General features: G+C 40.2%; 1 protein-coding gene across 1 annotated transcript in view; it reads right to left on the reverse strand.

Annotated features, from left to right (window-relative positions):
• Positions 1–27,007, reverse strand: part of Ctnnd2 (catenin delta 2) — an 804,610-nt gene that overhangs the window by 207,924 nt on the left and 569,679 nt on the right. The window contains 1 exon segment of the mRNA XM_076916393.1: positions 2,484–2,697. Within this exon segment, the coding sequence (XP_076772508.1) occupies positions 2,484–2,697 (214 nt within the window).

The raw sequence follows: 27,007 nt of genomic DNA on the forward strand, positions 1-27,007 counted from the left end.
CTCCACAGATGACCATGGGCCAGTGCTGAAGATAAAAATTTGTCTTTAAGGCTCTCTGACATACATTTAACTCACTTTCCTTTCTTTTTCTCAGGGAGGGAGGGAGGTGGTGATGTCTAAACAGAAGTCAGCTGAGTCCTGCAGCCTTCCTGATGCCCTTGTCTGGAGAAACTCAGAAGGCTCTATGCTCCCAGCACCCATGTCTACACAAGCCTGTCATCATATGTGTCTCCTTACCATAATCTTCTGCAGGATGGTAATGTGGCCAAAGCACTGCCATTTCATTAGCAGTACCCTCCAGCGCTAACTCCAGCTACTGTAAAATATAACCCCTTACTGCTGAGAAGGCAGAGAACATCTACAATGAACTTTGAGTGCTCATAACTGATTTACTGACTTTGCAAAGGCAGTGTTCTTTTCTGGGAGGGAAGTGAAGAAAGTTTTGGCCACAATGGGGACAGGCTTGCTTGGCTCTCCCCTGGAGAAGTGGAGTAAGAAGAGGTTTCCATCTGGATGCCAAGTGCTACATCCTTCCCGCAGCTCAAGCTTCACCATAAGCGAAATCTTCTTGACCTTCTAAGGATGTATGCTTTTCATCTTTCCAAACGGAGCTTAGAGAGACATTTTTTTAAAATCATTGTTTGGGCTTAAAATGATGGTCTCCAAAATGTTTCAAAAGCAGCCAGGGCAAGCTACAGCTTCTCTCAACTCCTTTATAACCACCTCAAATGCCAGCAGCAGCTCATGTGCCATGCAATGGGGGCCCTTGAATTTTTTTACCTCCTTAAGTCATCAGATGCCTCAACCTTTCACCCAGTTTCTTTGGTAATGAGATGAATACCACTGAGGGGGCTTCCAGATAATGGTTTTGTGTTGGAGATAATACAAAGTTGGCTAAGTTCCAAATATTTTCTCAGCATGAAATGACAGATACAGAATTTGCAGAAGGCATTCTGCAAGGCTTTCATCCTTCTGACTTTGCACATCCAGTTACAAAATCTCTATGCACCAATCATCTTGTTTTCAACACACATATTGAATCTTCTGGGCATGACCAGCTAACACACAAACCATGAAATAAAGATAGATAGGCTTGCATAACGATAATGGCAGGGAAACCATAATGGCAGGGAATGCATTAACTTACGTAACTCACCTCAAAGCAGTCCTCAAAATCACAAAACACTCATAATGACCACTTTACCTTGCTTGACCCATCTGAGTTTAGTGTGAAACATTACTTTAATAATACTCCAACCCCAGCAAATACTTATTTCCACAAGGAAAACTCTCTACTTATAGGAAAATGAAGATGAAATAAAGCCAACAATCAAGTAAGGGTCAAGCAAGTAAGGGTTACAGGAGAAGACAATGAAAAAAGAAGAAGAAGAAAAAAGAACGAACCAATTTGGGTCTAGTTTAAACTTAGCAAAGAACAAGGAAGAGATGGAACAACTCCCTTGAAGGAAGAAAACAAGGAAACGGATTTAGAGTAGAAGCCTTGTGTGTCCAGTGATGGTTCTGTAGCTTGAGCTATGCGTCTTTCACATACTTCATCAGCATAGATAGATACAGGAGACTTTCAGACAGAAAGTCAATGCAATTGTACAGTGGATAATTAAGAGAGCTTTTGGAGGGTCGCGTTTGCAATTCATTTGTCAAATACTTGCTTACAGGGGTACTTTAAGGAACCAGAATCCAAACATCACCTACAGCAGCAGTGAGCATAATAAAGAAGGGGAAACTTCAGAACGATTTGGAATCCCACACTGGGACCACGTATGTCACTCAAACTGCAACAAGTTAAGAGGGCACACTCACCAAATGAGGGATAAGAGCTAATGGTTAACGGTTGCTGTGCCCAATTATTCCAAGAAAGGTACGGGCTGAATGCTTTCAACATTCTCAGTTCTTATGTCACCATTGCTCTACAAGTTACTATTATTAAGTAAAACCCCAAATTCTATGAAAGTGGAAAGGCATTCAGATGAACTTTCAAACAATTCTTTGATATTCAGCAATATAGCCCTGGGACTTTGAGCATGCATGAGATGTTTTACTCAATAATTAACACTAAAAGTACAATATGCTCAGTGCACTTATAAACCAGAACATACGGCTTATTGCCAATAGCTTGAATGGCTTGTCCTTTTTACCAGCTATTTTAATGTTACTCTAATGACGGCCTGTGGCTACTGTAAGATACTCAACTACTTCTAAAGCAAATGACAAAGACTGAGATAAGATCATAGAATTGTAGTAATAGCTATACTTACTGGATTCTAATAACTGAATAAGATCAACCTATGTGTGTTTGATGGTATTTTACTCAGTCATTTGAAAATACCAGTGGACAATGATTATGTCATCAGCACCGAGAGCCTCTGACTTGTAATACTTGGCTTATGCATTTGCTAATGGGTTAGAAACTGAAACAAGTCTCTTGAGATAAAACAGATAAATCATTGAGTAAGATGTCTAACCTGTGACCAGCTCCCGGATCTCCAGGTCTGTGGTTTTGCGTAGGAGTCTCACCAGCGCTGGGATACCACCACAGTTCTTCAGGGCGATTTTGTTATCATCATTGGCTTTCCCATATACCAGGTTCCTCAAAGCCCCACAGGCACTACGGTGGACTTCTGTCATCCGGTGATCCAGCAGGTCCACCAGGAGCTGTATCCCTCCTTGTCTCCTTATCTGAAAGAACAAGGGACATAGCTTTGGCCTTGGAGACTCAGGTTCCACTGCCTGAGCCCAAACACTGTTTTCCTCCAAAAACCCGCTGCAGACAACTGAATGAAACAAATTAAGGCTTATCAAAGAACAGAAAATTACTAAGTGCTCTTCTTAGATTTCATTACCAGCAATCACTCTAGCATGCTGCTAATAAGAAATTGAACACAGGACCGATAAGAAATTCTAGTGCAGAATTATAGAATCTTGAAAGAGGATTTTAACTTCATAATCAGTGCCTCAAACCTTTCTTTTTTTACAAAAAAATAAAAGTTGTTGCATGTTCATGGACTTAGAACGATTACCATTCCTGAGATTTAACTAAATTTTACTGCTGAGTTAAAGGCCAGTAGAATTGATATAGGAAACACTGAAAAGTATTCTACTTAACAGGAAAATACTAAGAACACACAAAAGACCCTGGAACTAGATGAGACTCTGAAGTGACGGAGGGATTTTGTCTCAGGAGCTCTGGGGATGTAAGAAGGTCACACCAAATGAGAGGCACAGCATGGGTGACCAAGGGTGGCATGTCTTACTTAAGTTTTTGATTAACAACAGTGAAAAATAATTACATTTTAGTGTTCTAATTGTTGAAATAATTGTAATATTCTAGAGATGGATAGATGAATACAAGAAATGTTTTGGTGATATGTTTCCAGATATATGTTCTTTTTGCTACCCATTGACATTGGGGTTGGGGGAGGGGTGTTGGGAAACTTACATATTTAAATTGAAAAGGGAACAAAGCAACTAATCAATACACAGACTCTTATATTAAGTCATCATCTGAACACTGCTGTATTTGTGGGAAGTCACCTGATTCACTCTTGAAGACTTCTTTTTCCTTTCTTTAGACTTCAGTGTTACTAGGGATTGAAGGATTGACACCTCCACAATTTAATTTTCATATTCAAGAAAATGTATTCATCCCACAGATGTGCTAGGACACATGGCTGCATCCTGCCACTCTCCATGGTGCTCAACCACATCACTCCAAGTTGCAATCTGAGCCCACCTACTCCCCAAACCATCATTCCAAGGTCCCGGAGAACTGTATTCTTTATTTGTTTCCCCAGCATGGTTTTATCCAAAGGGCAATGCCACGCTCACAGCAAATGCTCACCTCATACATGCAGAATGAATGAGGAGGGTTAATTAATATGTGACTTGATGCATTTGGGTTCTACAAATTTGCTAAAATGCTGCTGTTCATAATGGAGTATTATGCCCTGTTAAGGAGAAAAAGTGTCCTTTTGTGAGCAGTCAAGGAAGTATGCATGGATCTCCTGTGGCATTTCCTACAGCAGCTTACGTACACAAGGAGGGCAGGCTTCATGCGTGCAGGGCGGAACGCTCATGATTCATTAAGAGCCCACAGCAAGCATTTTCACTCATCCACAAAATGCAAACATAAAGAGAAGAAAGAAAGTCTTACATTGCTCTCAGAACCCAATTTCTCCAATCTGGAAGGCATGATGTAGTGCCTTGTGTATTGTGCCTCCCATGAGAAAAGCACTGAGAAGAGGGAGGGGGAGGCCACTCAGGGCACAGCACTGCTGAATGAATGCAGGGTTCTATCCCTCGAACTGTCTGTACTGCCTACAGGTGGTTAGGATGCTCTGGGAAAGCGACAGCTCAAAGGATTGCTGAATTGATTTTAAAAAGAAACAATGGGACCAGAAATGATGTTCCACCTTAACAATATTACCCTGGGCTGGTCTGACAGCATGAAGACAGCTGTGTGTGTGACATGAACTGAGCACATCTGTATTATAGCCCCAGTCACTTAGTACCTCACCTCAGAGGGTACTCCATGGGTACAGAAAGGGTCAACAACATGTCCTTTTTCCCCCTCTGTGTGTATTCACATGTGCATACTGTGCTTTACAATTCTCTCAAACAATGATAGAGATGATGATTGAGAAAGAAGAAATGAATCTAATCATAGAGTGAACCTGTCAGGCATAGATACTAAAAGTGCAAGTAAATCAATCAGCTAATTAATTTTTAATTTTGTAACCATCTTTAATTTGTGATAATGTTCTTTGCATTTTATGTGACTTAATAAAGTAATAAACAAAAATATTATTTCAACTCATTATAAGGGAAAACAAACTCAAATGAATGTACTGTGAACCCCTAGTAATAAAATGAGGGACAGTCTTTTCTGTTTAGTCCCAATTAATGCCGTACACTCAAACTTACTATTAGATTTTACGTTCTAATATAATTCATCTAGAGAAACCCAAGTTGGGAGGTAATCTTTTGCTTTTGTTATTTTTACTCGCAACATCTAAATTAAAAGCATTTGCTTTCTAGCAGCTGAGTGTTCTCTAAGAATATGAGACTCTTGCTGTTTGAATGAGAATGACCCCACAGACTCGTGTATTTGAACACTAGGTCCCAGTTGGTGGCATTGTATGCAGGCAGGTTCTGGAATCTTTAGGAGGCGGAGTCTTGCTAGAGGAAGTATGCCACTGGGGGTGGGCCTTGAGACTTTACAGCCTTGTCCCACATTTCAGTGTGCTCTTTCTTCATATGGCTGAAGGGGTAACCTGCTCTAACTTCCTGCTATCATGACTCCCTGCAACTACAGACTCTGACACTGTTGTGTTCTCTCTCTCTCTCTCTCTCTCTCTCTCTCTCTCTCTCTCTCTCTCTCTCAACTGTAGGACAAAATAAAGTCTCTATTCCATAAGTCATTTTTATCATTGCAACAGAAAGTAACTGATACGTCTTTCTGGCCTAACTATAGAGTTTCTATTTATAATACTGGAAGCTGAAAGGCAGGCCCTTGCCTGTGTACTTTGTTCTCTTGCCTCCTGTCTTCTAAGAGGACCTAAGCCCTGATTGGACCCTGGAAGGACCACCCCTTCCTCCCTACATCCCTTGCATTTACGTCCTCCTTGCTTTGCTAAGGTCCTAGCTTTTGTCTCCCTCTAGCTCCGCTTACTCACAAACCTTCTCCCTTCTTCTTGTACCTAATCGGAAAGTATTTAAAACTTTAAACACACCCATGTTAAACTAATAAAAGTTTGATTCTGAAAAACTCTTGGGAAACCTCTTTTATTTATTTTTTTTTCTTTTCTATCCTACAGAGTAATCGGCAGTACAGATTCCACCGATCATTCCTCATTGGTCACTCAGCCTCCATCAGACTGGAGTGAGGTTTCCACTCAGCCTCCGTCAGACTGGGGTGAGGTTTTCATCTACACACTATCACTACTGGAGGGTTTACCTCTCCTTTTACTTCTATAATTAATTCTGTTTAAAACTCTGGATGTGCACATGTGTTACACACATGTGATGTGTGGTGCTCAGGCCAGAGGGTGAGGTTGGGTGTCTTATTCAGTCACATTTCCGAATCTCTACAATATGTTTTCAGACATGCTCGCTAGCTGAATATGAATTTTATGGTTTCAGCTGGGCTGACTGGCCAGCAAGCCCCAGGGTCTGTCATATCCTCCCAGGGTTGGGATTACATACGAACATCCCCGCATCCAGCTTCTTATGTGGGTACTAGGGATCTTCTCACGCATGCCTAGCAAACACTTTACTGACTGAGGTATCTCCCCAACTCTCTCTGCATGAATCTTTAAAAGCCAAATCTTAAAAAGACGGGGTTTCAAATGATTACAATACAACTTTATGTTAGCTAATATGTAATGTTTTATATATTACAACAATAGAATAAAATTCAGTTGAAAATATCTATCACATTAATCATAAGCGAATTGATATTTAGTATGGATTAAAGGGTGGTCTATGGCATATCCAAGCTGGCTTCTTTTTGTAACAGTTTGTATGCATTTCAGGTTCCTCTCTGTCTTCTGCTGACTCCATACATTTTTTTACTACTGAATCACACTCTCATTTCTGGATATAGTATAGTGAATTTGTCTGCTTTTCTATTAGACAGGCTGTTATTGTGTTGGTTACTTCCAACTTTTTGGAAATTATGTACAAAGCCAACAAACATATGTTCAATTTTGTATGTGCTCAACTTTCGAATTCCTCTGGGTAAATCTAAGAGAGTGACTGTTGACTCTTATGAAAATAAACAGCTTTGTAAATGCAGCCAAATAGCCCTGCCAAGCAGCTGTGCCGGTGTGCGTAGCTTCCTGTTGCTCCATGACCACAGAGCATTTGAAGTTCTCAGGGCTTAGATTCTCACCACCACTCCATAAGTGTGCGGTGAAATGACATTGTATTTCCCTTCTTTTAAGATTTCCTGGATAAGTCACACTTATTTGCACCAATGCAAATGGCTGAATAAAATCAATATTGACATACAGATGGGATAATCACAGCTTCATTTGAATAGACTACATCTCTGAATCAGAAAATGATCACAAAGGGTTTTTATTCCTAAGCCAGATAGCCGGCCTTAATTTGGTTATCACATAGCTCTTTGATCTATGATATGTTTGGTTAATGGTTTCTATGTCAATATCTCATATCTATTTCTCTGCCTCCTTAGGATAGAGCTGGGATGTGGTCCATCAAGAATGAAAAGGATAGAGGCAGATGGCCTCCACCTCCAGTGATGGGGTGTGAATTAGCTAATGAATGCAAAACTGTCGTATTGTCCTGAAATGTCCGGTTGGGTTGTTGACAAACAGGATATACTTTTCTTTGTTCCTTTTTTTTTTCTCTTTAACTTTTAAGTATCCCAGGCTGGTTTTGAACTGAAGAACTTTATGCTCCTGAATGCTGAGCTTATGAAATTAAATCAGTGAAGCAATAGATGTTTCCAAAGAATGCAAATTAACATAGGCCCATAAGAAAGCATAGGCCAGACTCTGCTTTAGTTATATGGTTGAAGCTATTTTGAAAGAGATTCTATTCGCATCTTTCTCTCTTTGCAACTATGTGAAACCATTTGTTTCCTTTGCCTAATAGGTAAATCAAAATGAATTATATTTGTTTTTATATCATGTATCAGAGATGGAGCACAGTGTGAGAATTATGGTACCCTAGGGTCTAAATTGTGGTTCCTCTGTACCTTTCTAGAAATTTGCTTGTCTATAAACATGATATCACTGCAATGCTTCACGGAGTTGGTTTCACGATCAAATCAGATATAAAATGTGAATTATTCAACAAAGAACTCAGTAAGCATTCTCTGTCCAGGAATCATTATTTTCTTGAAGTCATCCACCATCTCTGGCCCCTATAGTTTTTCCACAAGCTCTTCTATGATGCCCCTGTGTTGTGATACAGATGGATAATTTAGACTAAGCACTCTATATTCTCTCATTCCTTCCACCACCTCCATCTCCTTTGTTTTTGCGTCTCGAGACAGGGTTTCTCTGTGTTACTCTGGCTGTCCTAGAACTCTCTCTGTAGACCTATGACTCTGAGGTCTACCACCCTCTGCCTCCTGAGTGTTGGGATTAAAGGTATGCATTTCCATAACCTGGCTCCTTATTTTCCTCACATTGACCAGTTCTAAGTCTTGGTGTTAATAACTATCTACTGCAAGCAGAATCTTTTGTGGCATGGGTTGAGGGATGGCACTAATCTATGCATACAGTGATATGTCCCTATGACAGCATGCACAAGGCCTGAGCAAGCTCAAGCTAAGACACAATTCTGGCATGGAGCACGGGGAGTGGCCATGAAGTTTCACCCCCTAGATAAGGATCTATTGTCAGTTGATAAGTAGTAAGAGAGAGTCAGGTTTCTTTAAAGACGTGACCCTGCCAGGTCAGACTGCCATGGTCTATGGGATGCCCCCATTCCTAAGAGTATTCGAACAACACTAGTTACACATAATGATCTTTTAAAATTACTACTTTTAAAATTCAAAGACTCAAAGTGAGATTGGTAGAGGTGGGTGTGGATCAGGAGTCACTGGGAAACAAGGGAAACAGGCAATACGATTAGGATACATAAAACACAAAACTCTCAAGGAAATAAAATATTTACAAAAAGATTATCTTTCAAGGAACTATAACTGCAAACTATCTTGTTAAAGGTTCTTCTTGTGCAACTTATTACCTGCCCAATATGTAAATTAATTTATTAATAGAATAGCATAACATTTAGTAGTCAATGAAAGAAATGCAATTCCTAGCTATATCTTTATAAAGTGGTTTTAGTGCAAATTAAAAATGTCATCTAGTACATTCAAAATCCCATCTGGTATGTAGCTAATGAAATCAATATGGGCTTTATTGTTCTAATCAATGGTATTGATCGTACTGGTCATTTAAGAAATAATTGTACATATACAAATACTGTCCAGTTAGATTGTTTTGCTAGCTATATTCCTAACATTAAAAACAATTAATTTATGCTTTAAGGGGTAGTGTAGTAGTTGTTTTTCTTGTCATGATAATAATAAATTTTCTTAAAGACATCTAAGTAATTTTGAGTATGCCTGACCTCTCTATATAGTTAAGAAAAGCATTTCCTCTCAAGAGCTGTGATTACTCAAAAAGTACTCAGACTTTCATTCTCGGAGTGTTTTCTGTTAAATAAGAAAATAGACTAAAGAGATGAACACTTTTCATTTCATTAACAAAGTAACTTCTAATAAGTAGATGTACCAACTGATGCCCCACTGAGAACTTAGCAGGGCAGAAGGGCCTTAGAGGCCTCCCCAGGCACTGCTCATGCGCCTTGGTGGTGGGAGCACAGTGCTTCAAGTTTAATCTCTACCTGCATTTGACACAGAACCAGTTGATTTTTGCAGTGTGTCCTTCTTCCCTACCTACTCAGAGACAGCCCAAAAGTATGCTAGAGTAGGGACCAACTCTACATATGTGTTAGTATTTGTTGCTTCTTTTCTTCTTTTCACAAAAGCATCCACTAGAAAGTCTCCACAATTCATAGAGACCTTGTCACCCTGTACAGGTTTCAGCGCACACTCTAAAGCCATCAACCTGTCCTTCCTCAGCAGGCATGGGCATCAGAAAAGACTATCAGAGAGGCTGCTTTGGGGACATGTGACAAAAAGAATACCTTGAAAAAGAGGCTCTGACATTTTTAATCTTTTAAAATTACTTTAAGGGAAGTGGCAGCTGTTCCAGTAAATATCAGTAAAGATTTCTGTCTGTAACTGGTTAAAGAAAACCATTTGTCATGGGAACCTCTGAAATGATCTATTTTATCGCCGTGTTAATTTCAAGTTCACATCATCTCAGGGTCCCATCATTTATGGAGATAAAGGAGAGGGGGAAACCCTGTATTTTGGACCAAACATGAATCACTGACTCCCACATGGTGAAACATTTATATCAGATACTTAAAAGGCACAAAAATACCTACAACACCACAAAGAAATCCCTCCTCCATCCGCTGCAGGGTGCTGCCTTCCATTTTGCTAACAATGACCACAATGAAAGTTCCTGCTCAGCTGCACTGTGTGGGAAGGCACTAAGGTCAGGAGTGATTGTAGGAGCAGTCTGCTGTCTGCCAATGAACCAAGCACAGGGGTCAAATGCAACTCAAGGAATCTTCCCGAGGGCTCTGTTCTCACGTCCTCATTGCAGTCCTCAGTGACCATTATTACTGAACCCCAAAGACGGGCTCAGTTTTATTTATTCTTTAAAGCAGTCAAGGAAGGACTTTTAAAAAAAAAAAAAAAGAAGAAAGAAAGAAAAAAAGAAAAAAAAAAACAAGAGAAGAAAAAAATTAGGTGGTTCCCCAAGTTCTTTTCCTATATGTTATTTGAGGAGGTCTCAGGGTGTCCCATGATAGGATATCTAGGTTCTTTGAGGGTCAAACAGTAAACTAGAAAGAATGAATAGTAGAAGTGTAGTGTCTGTGTGTGTGTGTGTGTGTGTGTGTGTGTTCTTTTCAGGACACAGTAGTAAGAAAGAAGGATCAGTCTGGAGACCGATAGATGGGCTATTATGTAACCTGGGACGATCTGTCATCCAATACTTAGAAGCATATATACTCTCTGTTCTCTTCTGTATCTGCAGAACATGATAAGAGGGCTTTGTCCTTGACAGCTCACTTCAAGGTGAGACATGATCTTATTGCACTTGTGCTTAACATGGCTTTATGTCTTCCTTGCTTATCTCCCCCTCTCTTCCAGAAGACTTCTGCCTCCAAATCATCCAGGAAGAGCACATACTTTTCTCCATGGGGCATAGCCTTGGGACTGGGTTGTTCTTAGAGCTGCTTTTCCTGAGCTTCTGTCTGTGGCTTAAGTTTGCCTTTGAGAACACTTTCTTTAAGGCTCAGTGAGAAGACCCTTTAAACATTGAATCTGACAAGGCAAACATCACTACTGAGTATTTACACAGCACAAGAATCATCCTCACTTCAAAGGAGAAGCTGTGAAAATGCTGGTGACTAACCTTATCGTTCAACTGTGGTATGGATGCAATGGTCTCTTAGACTGAAAAAAGTGAAGTAGGGAAACAAGTCTACTGGAAAACAGATTCCCAATGATCACAATTTACTGTAAATGCCTTAGGAATTGCTTAGAGAATCCAGCAAGACAAGCTTAATAAGGTTGAAAACAGAACATTTTCCTTACCTAACTGTATCTGTCTCGATAGTTTTCATATATTTATGTGTATAAAGAAGAATCACAACTTTAATAAAAAAAAAACAGACTGCAATATATAGACTTCTGTAGAAGTCAACCAAGATCAAGCAAGTGCTTTGTGTGAGGAAATTTAAATAGATCACCAAGGGACAAAGGAGTATCTGTGAATAAACATGTCTGAAGGTGTTAGGAGCCGCAGTGATCGTGACAACATTCACCATAACAAGATGGCGCAGGCATCCTGTGCTCCCACAAGTAAACAACTAACTGCACAGGTGCAAAAGGCAAAAGTGTGACAAAGTCACTTCCCATCCCCGGGGCGTAATATGGGGTGATGAGTGAACAGCCAATCAGAAGTGAACACGCCACTCTAGGGTACATATAGTAGTGCCTTTCCCGGGCTTTGGGTCTTTTTTGCTTCTGCTGATACAAGAATAAAGCCTCACTGTGGTAACTATCCGAACACCACCTCACGTGTCTCTTTCATGGGCGAAGGGGACACGGAGGGGCTCGGAACATGAAGGACCACGTTCCTGAAACCTTTCACGACAGTTAGACTTTCTTTTGCCCATATGGGGATAAAAACTAAAGCTCTTCTAATCCAAAGTCAATTCATGTGTCAAAGTTGTTTTGGACACAATGACAGTAAACGAAATCTAGAAGAATTAATACAGCTGAAACACCATAGGGGAACTACAGGACTATGGGTGGATAAATACCGTCTAAATCACCAAGGAGCAGACCAGCGTGGCGACAGACCAGGAATGGAGAGCAAGGAAAGAAAAGATGAGAAGAAACCCTCAAAGATCCATGTATTTTAAAAAGTTAAGATGTGGTCCAAAAATAGCAGGTGTTTAACCCAGAATTAATGAAGACAGGTTCACACAGCAGGGGAAAATCAGGTTCCATTCATCGAATTAGCATAGAAGAAATTCGATTTAGAAATTGGATTGACTACATAGTGAGAAGCCATAGGGTGATGCATGAGACCCTACCTATAAAATAGACAAATAATAGATAGAGAGATAGATAATAGATAGACAGGTGATAGATAATAGATAAGATAGATGAAAGATAGACAAGCATAAAGCATGATAGCATCAGAAAAAGGCTTGAGTGAGTGGATAATGCTTAAGACTGACATAAAAGGCATAAAAATGGCAGACTGCAAGACCAATGTACACTTGCAATATCAGCAAGCATTAGTGAGGGACAGACCAGGGACATTATTGGCTGTGAAAATGATGGACAAAAGGATTATGATGTTATTTTACATGAGGATGCTGAGGTAGGCAGGACATCAAGATTTAAATTTAGTTTATGCTTCTAATGCCCACATACTTTGTGGGCTTATCCACAAAGGGGCCTCGGGTAGTGCTTAGGGTTGGTGGGTTAGTGACTTTGCATGTTTATTTGATGTGGTCTGAGAGGTCACAATAATTTACTCTGTACTGCGGTGAGCAAGAGACACTCTATGCCGTTCACTACTTAAAAGTTCTTTTCACTTCCCCAGTCTACTTTATACTAAACAACATCGGTCTTAACTGTTAATTATCCTCTTAGTGGTGAGGCCGAGGCTCTGAATAAAATCTTTTAACCATGTGCATGGAATTAGAGAGCTTCACTAAGCAACACAGGAAAATACATTAATAAATAGAGCAAAATGCTCAGATAATACATGGAAAGGCTAGACATTGAAAAGTCAACGTTTGCCAAAATTTATTTATAGTTTTAACAAAATTTAGATTGAATTGGATTTTTTTTTGGAACATAGAATAACTTTGATCTGTAGTCTCCACACATCATAAAAATAAAGGCTGTTTCAATAAAGAGGAAGGAGAGGGATTATTTTATCTCTTGGATAAATATTGCATAGTGTTTCAATAAATAAAACATTGGGGTATTGATGACAGAGTCAAAATGGCTGAGGGATGGTTGAAGAAAAGCACTGGTTGTGCTTAGAATCTACTGTGCAATAAAAGGCAACATTAAAACCCAATATGGGAGGATTGAGTTACATGACGGAGGGCTCAGGCAGGAGGTGGTCACGTGCCATGTGTTCCAAGAGCTAAACATACCAAATAAGATAAAGCTAATTGGGATGAACATGAAAATGATTTCAAAGATAAACAGGGAATCCTACAAATGCTACAGATAATAATATAAATAACTTATCCATCCCCCTGCCAACCATGCTTGTTTGCAGATACAAGGAACTGCCTCAGGGTTTGGGATCCTAGAAGCACTGATCTTAGAAGTTTGAGGAAGACTGGGACATAAACTATTCGAGCGTACATGCTGAGGTGGGGAGATATCCTCATCTGACTCACGGCCCAGATAGTCACTCCCTTTTCTCTCCTTCCCTTCCTTCCCCATCTCTCGGCACCAACGTGGGCAAGGTTGAGCAGGTTCACGTTTACAACTGACTCAAAGATTCAAAGATAAGTGTTGACTCAAAATACTCTTCAAATTCTGACCTTAAGGAAAAACATTAGATATCTCCTTTGAGTCTAAACATTTATCCCTTCCAATTAACAGTGAAAAAAACTGTTGTGCATTTCTTCATTGGGAAACACATACACTTTCACAGGTTTGTGTATAGAACACTGGAATTCACTTGTGGTTTAGCATGGGACAGAGTTCTGAGCATGCACTAGTATGATTTTCATAGATTCAAACTCCAAAAGGTAGAGATACAAACTAACTATCTGAAAATTGATAAACCATGTCAGAATATAGGAAGGGAGAGATACAACCTATCTGAAAACTACTAAACCAGGTTGGAATATAGGAAGCCCACAGATATTCTCCCGAAGCCTTTTGGGTTTTGTAAGGGTCAAGCCACTGTTTATTTGATTCATCTTTTTCTCTGGCCTTAAGGGGAGGGTTAGATGGCCAAGACTTTCCTTTTAAGAGGGCAACATGCCTAGCTAGCCAGGACTCAGAGACTGAAAGGCCAGAAAAGCAGCAATTATGACAAATGAACAGTGGAACTGGGGGCAGCTTTACCTGGAAGCTGGCAGTCAGCTAGCTGTCATTTTGCAGTCTCCCCTTACAGAAGGTCAGGCAAATTGCATGAACAGTTCAAATACGCAGGAGGTAATAACCCAAAAGATAGGTGAACCAGAACCAAGGTGTGGGCAGCAGACTGCTTCAGGGGTGTGTACAAACAGGGGATGAGGTCACTGGGATAAGCAAGGAGGCCAGAGGCCTGTGACTGAGGGAGGGAGGGAGAGAGAGAGAGAGAGAGATGTCTGTACTATGAAGTGGTATCAAGCTGCAGGGCTGGATCTGGGGGCTTTGGTGATTACAGGGTGCTGGCTTTACTCTGAGCAAGTAAGAATTAGAATGGCTCTAAAATACTCCCTTACCAACTAGAGAATGTGAATGAGGACAGAATAGGTACCAGGCAAAGGCACTAGGACCACCTCAGTGAGAGAAACCCAGCAGCTTCCATATGATGGACAGGAAGATGACTGTACATTGTCGGATTCCAGCCCAGCTTGGTAGATAGGGTTTTGAGTATGATGTCTAATTTAAAGGAGGGAATCGTGGCTGACTGTGATCTGTGGCTCTTTTCATTTTTCATAAACAGGCATGCCGTTGATAATCATCGCAGCCATACTTTCTGGTTGATTGACAGATGGCAAGGCACTTATGAGAGGCACAGCCCCTCATTTAAATTTCATTGTGTTGACACAAAAGCATGCATTTAAAAAATTACTATTCCCTTGTCCGTGCAAAATGGAAAAATGGCATCTCTCAAAAAAGATGATAGAGAAATCGTTTTGTGTCTCAGATAGTCCACAGTTTTAACTGATGATAAATATTTAAAAAAAGGAAACACATTCCACTGAAAGAACGATGGTGGATGCTTAGAGAATTCCCTTCACGGTTATTTTATTTTAAAATTACATATCTTTTTAAAAAGTGCTGCTTCAAGTAAGATTTTCACTAAAACTCCGAAAATTGTATTGCACCTAAAATAGGCTTTATTATATGAATTACATGATGGAAAAGGTCTTCATGTTATACACTTATTTATTTTTCCTTCCTGTATGCAGTTATGAAGCATCTTATATGTTCCAAAAACCTATTCTTTTTTTGTCATACTAATAAGCAATATCCAGGGAATTAAATTATGGTGAGAAAGAGTATTTATTAAATGTTTGTGTGGGACTGGGGGATTCCTAGTGGAACTGAATTCAAGATGTTTGGGCAAAAGAAAAGCAGAGAACCAAATCGAGTCACATGATTACAGCAAGCACCTTTGGCTAGCAGCCCCAGTGCCTTTCAGTCTGTGTGCCCAATGAGTGAGTTCAGGGCTGGAGAAGAGACAGGTGGGGTGATGAATGGCATCAGGCCGAACAGAACATTTCCTAGAGGTAGATACTGAGGGCCCCGGAAACACTAGGAAGATGCTGACATCCACACAAGCACGGAAGTGCTGGAAGCTGCAGCGTGTGAGGAGCAGCGTTAGGATCCTGAGTGGAGGAGATGGGAAACAGTCCACCTGGGAAGGCATGCCAGTGACTCCGTGACTTTATTTTAGAATGTGTAGATATGTCTTAGAGTCTATTTTCTCACCTCTCACATCTGTGATTTTATAAATATTAACACAAATGTAGGGGTTTCCACACATCTCAACCATGTAAATTATTGTTATTTTTAATTTGATAGTTCTGTTTCCAGAGCACAGAAGGTAACAGTAGAGCGTTTTCTCTACTGTTTTTAGGAGGTGTGCCATTGCTGGAGGAAGTGTGTCACTGGGGTTGGGTGGGCTTTGATGTTTTAAAAATCAGGTGCTATTCCAGTTCACTCTTGGCTTCCTGCTTGAGGTTCAAGATGTGAGCTCTCATTTTTTTCTGCTGCCATGACTGCCACCTGCTGCCATGATTACCACCATGATAGACTGATCTCTCAGGAACCATATGCCCAAATAAATTCCTTCCTTTATAAGTTGCCTTTGTCATAGAATTTTATTACAGATAGAAAAGTAACTATCATACATATTTATAATTATATACGATTATATATTATATATACATATATGTTTTATATACTATAAATCATATGCACAATATATGTTTTATATAATATAAATCATACGTATACATATATATGCACACACACACATATATATAATTTTAAAAGACAAAATAAGAAAGGCCTCTGTTTCCTCACTATAATGAGAGTGACTCATTTATTTTTGCTTCAATTAAAAATATGTAACACTGATATTCTTTGTTCTTTTAACTCATCACTTGCAAGGTGCCTGAAGTGTGTAGCTTTCCAATAGATAGAGTAGCCACTAAGGCTGAGAAACAATTCTTTCTTTCCATTGATAACTTCAGTTTCAAGACATTCACTGGAGACGATGAAATTAAATGTCTGCAACCTACATTATTAATAACTAAATGCTCTGAATCTACTCTGCTTTCCAACCTCACCTCTTGAATCACATAGTTTATCAAGAAATCAAATTCTTTAATGTTAAAAATCCTGTGCTTAAGCTATCAAGTTTCTTTCTTAAGTGATTTTCTAGCTATGCGTTCAAAGGAGCATAGTCTATACAAGTGACCTGATTTCTCTTTTTAATTCATCAAGAGTTGTCCAGTGAGATCTTTATGCTGCTGAATGAAGTTTCTCTCTAAGCTGAAAGGCAGGGAGTGGTTCACGCTGAGTTTTTAACTGCTTGACGGACCCCGAGGATATGTAACAAAGCAGAACGGTAGTGCAGAATGTTTGGATTATAAATTATGGATACATGGTAATTACAGCTGTTTTACTTAAACACACATAATCAGACATGTCAATCACTGCTAAAAATCCTGTGCATCCCAGTTCAGAAGATCATCAACCCCTGACCTGGATCTGCCCACTCTCCCCAGCCTTCTCTCTGCCATCATCTCTTTTGAGTACATTTGGCGTTTGTTGCTCTGGGTTCTGGACACTGTTGTGCACGCAGACACGGTCCACGAGGGCTGCAGATTGCCTCCCTTTCCATCAGAAAGACTGCGAAGCTACTGAGACCTGGAACTCCTTCCTCGGCCTCAGGTCCCCTTCTTTAGGCCTCATTATGCTTCTCACTTATTTCCTGACTAGATTTTTCTATGTGCATCCCTGAACTTCTGCTTCCATCCCAAGTCTAGGAGCCATAAGCCTCGTGAGAACAGAGACATTACCTGAAATAATAAACTCAATTCTTCAGGGTCCAGAGGAATATCTGGCACTGAGTAAACATTTCATGCTTGTTCGAAGAATGAAGCTTTAGCCTTCAACTTTGAAACTTTATAATAATCATCTATTTGTCAAGTCTCCCGTTTTGGGACACATATCAAGCAAAACAGTATCTTACAAAGACTTCAGTGCCTAAGAAGCTAGTTCATAGTTTCAGAATACTATACAATCCCGAAAATGTAGCCAAAGCTCAGGTAAACGTTTTACATATGTGAAAGTCTTTTTCTCAGAACTTTTTCATTTATGAAGCAACAGTAATTTTCCCACAAGTAAATGCCACCACTGTGCTTGTGTACTATGTGCACCTGCATCTTGTTTATAGAGGATGATCCTGAATACGTTATCTAATTATAGATATGCAGATGTCTTGTTTGCCATAATGTAAAAATATATAAAATCATGCTAAATCGGTATCACTCAGATCTATCCATGAATTCTGATTTCTATGAGGTGTGCCTGGGCTACAGGGTAAAGACACAGATAAAAGTCAGAACAATAAGGGGGATTATTCATAACGAAAACTTTTCACATTCTGCTGTCACTCTTCTGGGTTGAAGGCAGAATTAAAATATTAAAACAGAGAAATTTGAATTGCAAAACAAATTATCATCTATTGATTCATTTCTTAGGATGTTCACTGCAGAAAAATTCTATCTAGAGTCAAAGAATCTGACAGGGCTAAGAAAACATCAGTTCTGTTTTTTTTTTTAACTTGGAGATATTAAAAAACTGCATGGGGTTTGCTAATATAGACTTACAGGGGTGGAACATGACAAGCTAGAATGTGAAGATCAAGGAAACTGATCATTCAGTCAAGCCTTTGAAAGGGGATTCTTCATGATGAGTGTTGGGGTATGTGATCAGTGCGATTAATGTTGAAGACCACATAGTCGTCATGAAGGAAAATATTTATGCCCATATCCTAGGCAGGAAGCCCTGAAGCTTATCTGAGGAAAGGCAACTCTCCAGAAAACAAGGCCACAGGAGAATCTTCTCTCTGAGCTACAACTTCCCAGGGCTCATCCTAAGAGAAACATTTCTTTGCTCTAAGAAGCTGCAGTATTAAGAACAATGGCTCCGATTCCTGGTGCCATAAGATATTCACGGTATAATTCTGGTGACTGTGACTATGCTACTTGACAATGCAGAGTTCACATTACTGAGAGAGTAAGGTACTGATCAGATGGCCTCAAAATAAAGACTTATACTGCACTGCTTTGATGGATCCAACAAATTCTCAAAGTTATTTTTAATGTGATTGTGTTAGTTAGGGTTTTATTGCTGTGAACAGATACCATGACCAAGGCACTCTTCTAAGGACAGCATTTAATTGGGGCTGGCTTACAAGTTCATAGGTTCAGTCCATTATCATCAAGGCAGGAACATGGCAGCATCCAGGCAGGCATAGTGCAGGAGGCACTGAGAGTTCTACATCTTTATCTGAAGGCTGCTGGTGAAAGACTGGCTTCCAGGCAGCTAGGCTGAGGGTCTTAAAGCCCACGCCCACAGTGACACACCTACTCCGACAAGGCCACAACTTCTAATAGTGCCACTTCCTGGGCTGAACATAATAGTGATAGAGTAAGCTAAAATATTTGAATCAGGGAGATGACAATGTAAGGAAGATTCAACTAGAGATTGTGGAATTGGAAGAGTGACAGTTCTATGAACCAATGGAAACCAGTAGAAGTCAGAGAAGAAGAAAGAGAAGAGGAGGAGGAGGAAGGGAGGGAGGGAGCAGCAGCAGCAAATAGCCTCTACACAGCAATTTCTATGAAACAGAACATAAAACCTGCTTATCAAGCAGTAGGTTTTGGCTTAAAGTGGCCAATTTTGGACTCAAGTCCTCCAGACCTTTACAATGACAACTTTATTTAATACGAAGCAGCTGGATTTGTGGTAATTTGTTATAGCAACAGCAGGAAGCTAATACTCCGGGCTGTGGCTGCGTCCCCGGTTATGCTCTCATGAGCAGCACTTGTGTCTCCGTAGATAACAAAGCAGTTCTTCATCTCACACCTGTGGATAGCAGGAGACTGCTGTGCCCTCTTGTTCTGACATCCAAACTCCTGTCTCCATAGTAGTGACCTATATATCATCTTCCAGTGCTCCCGCCACTGCGATGCTTTGGGAAGCTAGAGGAACTAGTTTTCAAATGGCATGGCTGAACTTAGGTCTGGGAGAATCTAGACAAATAATCATCTGCTCATGTTCTGCATGAAGAAGTACGAAGGTCAGGGAATTTGTTGCTTGATTTATGGTTATGTCATTGAGCAATGCCCAGAGCTGTTGACTCTGTTTTCAAGTAATCTCAATGAGGAAAGACAGAAAGTCTTCCCCAGAAGTTGCACAGAAGATGGGTCACTTTGTGTCACTATATCTTTGCAGACAGTTCATGCAGAAGAATAAAGCCTGGTCATAGAAGATGTTGGTGTTTTGATTGTCAGATGGCGAGAAGAAGGTGGTTCTTAAAATAGTTACATTTTCTCTGTGCTCTCACTTTTGTCTTATCGTTGTTTTGGTAAATGATCATAGGTTGGTGCTATGCTTTGGGCAGTAAAGAGGACAGGTTGTTAGAAAGAGTGCAGGGGTTAGAAAGAGTTGCTGGGGGTTGAGGCTACACATCCATGTATTTAGTGGTGCAATGAAATTTAGGGAGCTCTTGAACGAATCTTTGCATTTAATCAGTGAGTTGGGTGGGCAACAGGTCCTTTCATATGTTGATGTTTCTTGATATTTTCTATAATCTGGTAGGAATTTCAGACCCAAAATGTCTCCTTAGGATGCTGAAATCTCCCCCAGTACATAACAAGCCTCTAATCGCCTTTCATAGGCTTAATGGCTCATAGGGGTCCTACGTCCAAACCTTAAGGCTGTCATTCTGTTAACCCTATTGACTCTTCCATGTCCTTTAAGCTCCTTGGATATCTGTTAAGGGAGAATAGATCTTAAGCATCCAGGAGTGTGTCTGGTAATGTTTAGCTTTGAAGATCTTAAGACCCTCTTGTGGTTTGGAACCATCTTAAAAAAAAATGACTTTTATCCTTCCCTCCCCCACTCTTCTGTGTTTTGTCCTCTTCCTCCCTTGTGACTCTATAAGTCCTTTTTCCTGTATCTTTTACTTCACATTTCTAATAGATCTTAAAATCCCCAATATATGTCACATATGTTTCCTACTTACTTCAGGATAGCATCCAGGAGATACTTCTGACTAGTTGTAAAGCAACAGGGGTTCTGGAAGTTTTCCCTGTCAGCTTCTGTGGCCCTGGACACTTATCTACCCAGCTCAGTGCATGACCCAAATCATACTCTTTATGTTCAGTCACCCTCCTCTCTTGTAACCATGATGGCACCAAAGCCACATCTTGGAGCATATAGTAAGCTCAGGTTTAGTCACAGGACTTTTTGACTAGGAGTAGAATACTTAACATATCTTCTGTGAAAACCATTAAAATAGATTGCATGCATCTGAGATAAAAAGAAAATTGAGATTGGCTTTTTCTCAGACATGGATTTTTTTTTAAAGACAAAGGAAAAAAAAGCAGGTTTCCAGATTGATGAACACCGTGTATACCTATTGATACCTATTGAGCCTCTGCATTGGCTTGAACATCATTGGCTCAGATACTGTCAGAGTCTCAGGAGCTCTACTCTATTCAGACGTTAATAATCTATACAGCTGACTCGGACAGCAGGCTGCTCTAGCCTGACAGATCATTTGTGTTGAGAAGTGTTGGGAGCCATGGGACCAGCTGCTGCTTCCTCTGTAAGCAGAGATGTTGCCAGAATCTTCCAGGAACTGTGTGTTAATTTTTGTCTCAGGATTGTTGGGTCTCGCCTGTCAAGTGGTTCATGGTCAGTGTGAATAATGGTTTATATGACTATTCTCCCTCCCTCCCTACTTCCCTCCCTCCCTTTTTTACCACAATCTTTGTCTCCTGTTGTGTGATGAGGTCAATTGTATAAGAAAACAATACAAAAATAAAATATACCAATGACTTTTTTTTTTGTCTTTCTTGCTTTTTGATATTTTTAGCAGATATTTATTGAATTGCGGGTTGATCACAAAAATGTTAAATGATTCTGTCTTCCTTCTATCATTTAATGTAAACATAAGCCTAGAAGAATTTATTACTGACAAATAATTGACAATTCAGCATCTCCGATAGCCTCAAGAAAAACATAGTTAAGTAATTTTAAAGACCAAGGACCCAGCTGTTGACTTTCTGGAATATTTTGATATTTACCTGTAAATCAGGATTATGAATATTAAATTTCTTTTACCAAAAATTTATTTGTTTTTCTTTTGTATGCATGGGTATTTTGCTTGCATGTATGTCTGTGTACCAAGCTTGTGTACTAACCATGGAGACTAGAAGAGGGCATTGAATCCTCTGGAACTGGAGTTAAAAACAGCTTGTAGGGAGGATAGAAACTCAAACTTGGTGTTTTGCAAGAGCAACAAGTGCTCTTAACTGTTGAGCCAATTCTTGGGCCCCACTACGAAGATAAGCTTTCTGGTAAATCTGAGAGTCTTTCTTTATCTTGCAGCTCATAGCTAATAAAAGCATCCTCAGAGCTAAGATTTTTTTCACTGTTAAAGACCACCTATCCATCCTCTGAGATCCCTCCAGTTCTTTCAAACAATGTCCAATACAATTACAAGATGAAGCCTAGATGTGAACATCAGGCCTATGTCTCACTTTGCCCTACCTCTCGTCAATAGTCTCCACATGCCTCCAGGACAAAGAAGAACTCTGTGGGATGATCTGGGGAATAGTCACAATTTCTTAACCACAAAAACGCTAACTTCTTCCAAAACAACCCATAGGCTGTGTATTTCAATGTGGTACTTATACACCATCTAAAGGCATTAAAAAGTTCTCAACTGTGCAACAGCCAAAGAATAACTGAAATTCCAATGTGTAATGAATCCAAAGGAGTCCCTGGCGGTGTGTTCCTGGGCTGTACTGCACAGCTGTACAGTAGCCTTGGGTCTGAACACACAGGGAATGGTATAGTACACATGTCACCATGACACATAGTACCAGCAACTGCCACCCTAGCATTACAGCTCAATTTTGAGATGATAAAATCTCATACATTATGTTTTTCATATATACACAGTATCCTGCTCTTATAGAAACACCATGGTTCATCTATGGAAAACAAAGATTTATTTATTTATTTATTTATTTATTTATTTATATCTTTGGATTGTATTGTGTTAGAAAGTTTGATTTTTAAATTGATGTCTGAGTTGGGATTAGGAAAGAATTTTCAGTAATTTCTGAAATAGTTCTGAACATACTTGTGCCACTTAAGCATACATATTTATACAGAGAGGTGATCTCAACAATGAAAATTATAAAATCAAAAGACTGATCAACTCGGAAAAACATAAACCACATCTGTGTCCCACACTATTAAAGATTCAGCTACGATTTGTTGATGCAAAAACAAAGAAACTCATCTGGTTCATTTGTATGGAAATTTGTTAATATTATATGCCCATAAAAGAATTGTGTTTAAATAAATGATTTATCACTGAATATTTTAAATAGAACTATTTTATATAACACATACTGTGGGACTTGTGAGAAATTCTCAAGTGAAAAGGAGCCAGAAGTGGGAGAATCTAGGAAGCAACCATCTATAGGATCCTTATTTCTAGTGTCCAAGACAACGATTAATCATTCTTGTGAGTTATCATAGCTCCATGATATAAGAAAACAAGACCACGGTTATATTTATGAAGGGAACATTTTCTTCTTGGTTATGTTTCCTCTTCCCCTACCAAGGTGACAAAGAGCCTTTAAAAATGAATTAAAGAATTCATTTTTGATATAAATAAATAAATAAATAAATAAATCTTTGTTTTCCATAGATGAACCATGGTGTTTCTATATGAGTAGGATACTGTGTATATATGAAAAATATAATGTATGAGATATTATCATCTCAAAATTGAGCTGTAATGCTAGGGTGGCAGTTGCTGGTACTATGTGGCATGGTGACATGTGTACTATACCATTCCCTGTGTGTTCAGACCCAGAATTGAAGGTGTGTTTGTGTTGCATATGAAAGAAGGAATACCTGGCAGTATCTACAGTACATGATAGGAACGTGAGACCTGGGATATGAATTGGGTGGTGGTGATAGACGGGACTTCAGTTCCTCTAAACAGAATGAAATGAAGTGTCCTTGTAATGGAAGGATCTGGCATTCACTGCTCCCTTTCTCCCATTAGTCCTCATGAACTCACCGATTCCTACAAATAATGACTTTGCCAACATGTTCTTGATTCTCCTTGTCTGTCTCCGTTGTTCTCAAGCCCGTGTTCTAGATTACAGATTATATCATGCGTGGTTGTCCCTACGCCCACTCCAAAACTCATGAAGACATCATGTGGAGACCATGACATACCTTGAGGTTAAGTGCTGAAGGTATTCGCAGATTTCCTACTAGAACCATCACTATCCATCCTTGTAACTACACAGATATTGGATATTATAGTATTATTCCTCTTCACTAGATTTCAAGGGATATTTTGACTTCAGAAGACGCCAGTGAATTTTGTTGTGAAGCTTGTCTCTTCATATTATCGTTAACCAAGTATATACATTGTCATAAAATTCTAATTTTTTTCAAACAGTTATCAAAATTAAAATCAGCCTTGTAGAGGTCCTTGGCGATTACAGAAAGCACATTTGGTATGCATTCATAGTAAACAACCAAACGCAAGAGGTTAACGAGGCACTTCACATGGTCAGCGTCATCAGGATGAGGGGATCTGAGTCCTCGCTCTGATTTAGAATGAAATGCAGCGATAGCACCAGCAGATTTGGGAGAGTATTTGGACCTCAAGAATGAGGTCAAGTTGACAGAGGACACATTTCTGAGAACTGGTTGCAAGTCATAACTGGTTAGCACAGATGTGCAATGGGATCCTATAGGGCAGCCGCACACTGTGCATGGATGAAGTCCACTGAGTCTTTCGGTGGTGTTACCATGACTGCTTGCTAAAATGTGTTCCTCAGCTCTGTGCCATGAAAACCCAGAAAACCAAACAGATGACAGATAAACAATATTCATCCTCCTTGGTTTGATAATTGGAGATTTTTGGTTTATCGTGGAAGCAAAGGCCTCAAGGTCATGAGTCAGCAGCAAGAAGAAGCAAATGGCTATGAGAGGGTAAAAGGACGAGGATTTCCTGCTACTGGTCTCAAAGACAAAAACAACAAAGTCTAACATGCTGGGGGAAGCAGTTTAGGTTGAACATAGAGTTGACCACATTCTGAGATATGGACTCATGCATCAGATATATTTCTATTTAAAAACATAAGGAATAGCTCATCGACAGAGTGTAAAGCTAAGCATGGCGGTGCATGCCTGCCCTTGGGAGGTAGAGTAAGGAGAATAAGGAGTTCAAGGTCAGCTATAAGACATGAGACCTGGTCAGAAAAAGTAAACTGTAACAATGATACAAACTCTAGTGAGAAATCTTTTTGCTCTAGTGAGAAATCTTTTTGCAGCACACATATGTGAACCAACCAACATCTAGGCAGGCCCCTTGTTTCCCTTTCTCGTAACTGTAAAGACTAAAAACTTTTCCAGGACTGGGCAGGTAAAGAGGAGGATGTATTAAAACAGGAGAGTGTGAGCCACAAAAACAAAAGAAAACAAAACAAAACACCCCAAACCAGACCAGACCAGACCAGACCAGACCAGACCAGACCAGACCAGACCAGACCAGACCAAACCACTCAAAGTGAAATTGAACAAACTAAGACTGGAACTATCACAGGGCTTAAGACCACACCTGCACAGTTGCACCTATCCCACCCAGCTTTTGAGGTGGGTGGCTTTCAACTCATCCCTGTCTTACAGAGAGAACATCATGCACCTGGTGATTTCAATCAAGTTTCTTGCCCTGACACTGGGTTGCTAAGCTCAACAATACTGATCTGAAAGCTGATGTCCACTGCTTCTTGAAAAGGTCTCAGTGCAGTTACACAGGTCAAGCCTGACCATGTTTCTCCTCAGACCCGCTCCCACATCTCCAACCTCATTCCCAGAGTAGGCTGGAGGCACCTCAAGTCATATGCTCTAGTCTTCCTTCTTTCCCCTTGTCCTTCTCCTCTGCCAGAGTGGAACAGAGGATAGCATATTCACTTATGTAAAAGCAGGCCATGAAGACGGCATCTTTTCTGTGGGTCACCTTTGCTGAGGTGGCTTGTGGGCCACAGAAGGTCCTGCCTGAGTTGTTGGAGCTCTCTGGTGCCCTATAGTAGGCACCTGCAATCTGTGTCTTCTGATGCTTTTTGCTCTTATCATCCCAAGAGCTATGATGCAGAAGGAATGCATCTGACATCTCATTTGCTCCTAACCTTGTGATGGTGCACCTTGAAGAATCCTGAAATCTTAGGGCAGACCTAGATCCCCAGGACTTAACTGTATTCTCAAGTCAACTCTCCTTGTGGTCTGAAATACAAGGGAAGACACCAGCTCAGATGTGAAGCTAAGGAAGCTGGGCCTCCTATAAATGCTATGGTCCTTGTGTCCTTCCATTTCTCCTCTTTTCTGTTCCCAGTGGGGTTTCTGTCCTTTACTTTGTTCCCATGATATGGTCATGAAACCGCTTCAGAGACTATCAAGATATAGTGCTATAAAGAACTGGGTCCTTTTTGAATTAGTCCTTGTCCTTATGAACTCAGTTTGTAGTGGGTATGATAATTGTTCACGGACCGTGAGAAGTACTCATTTGACAAGTCACAAAAAAAGAGTCTTGCTGGTATTGTAGGTCTTAATGTCACCTAGAAGGAGGGCCTCTATCAACCCTTAGTCTCTTTAGTCCTTGAGAAAACCTTCTAAGGCCTGACAGGCCTGACTGGCTGAGGGATGCTCTGAAAGGCCCAGGAAAAGAAAGGCAAGAGAAACTACACTGTCAGGAGATGGCCATGGAGTTGTTTCAGAGCAGGGCTGGAAGTGACACATATGACAAGGAGTGCTAAGTACCTCTAGACCCCAGGCCCTCTTCCTTTAAGAAGAGCCTTTTAATAACTAGTTCCTGGTGTCTCTGGATGTCGGTCTCTGCTTCATTTCCCCATATTCCAAAGAGTCATAATTCTGACTTCCTCTCTCACCTATCATAACTTAGTGGAACCATATTTGTCTCTTTCTTTCTGATTCTGCTACAGCCTGTTAACAATCTTGCCAGCCCATTATCTCCTCCACTGGGATGAATCATGGTCCTTCCCCTTTGAGGATCCATAACTGCTGCTCCACCTCCTCCATCATCCTTTCTGTGTGAAGGACCAGGCTTTCAGAGAAAAATTTTTAAAAATGTATTGGTCGCCATCTTCACTCATCCCATATTAGCTCTGGCAGCATGGTACCACAGGGGACTACACATCATTCTCATCCTCTGTCTGTTAGGGCTGGGACCTTTGCAAGCGTTCAGCTTTACGAGGCAGTAACCATAGACCCAGCTGTTATCTGTAAGCACATTTGCAGTCTCTT

This window comes from Arvicanthis niloticus, chromosome 19 (genome assembly GCF_011762505.2).
Source record: "Arvicanthis niloticus isolate mArvNil1 chromosome 19, mArvNil1.pat.X, whole genome shotgun sequence".
Taxonomy (NCBI): domain Eukaryota; kingdom Metazoa; phylum Chordata; class Mammalia; order Rodentia; family Muridae; genus Arvicanthis; species Arvicanthis niloticus.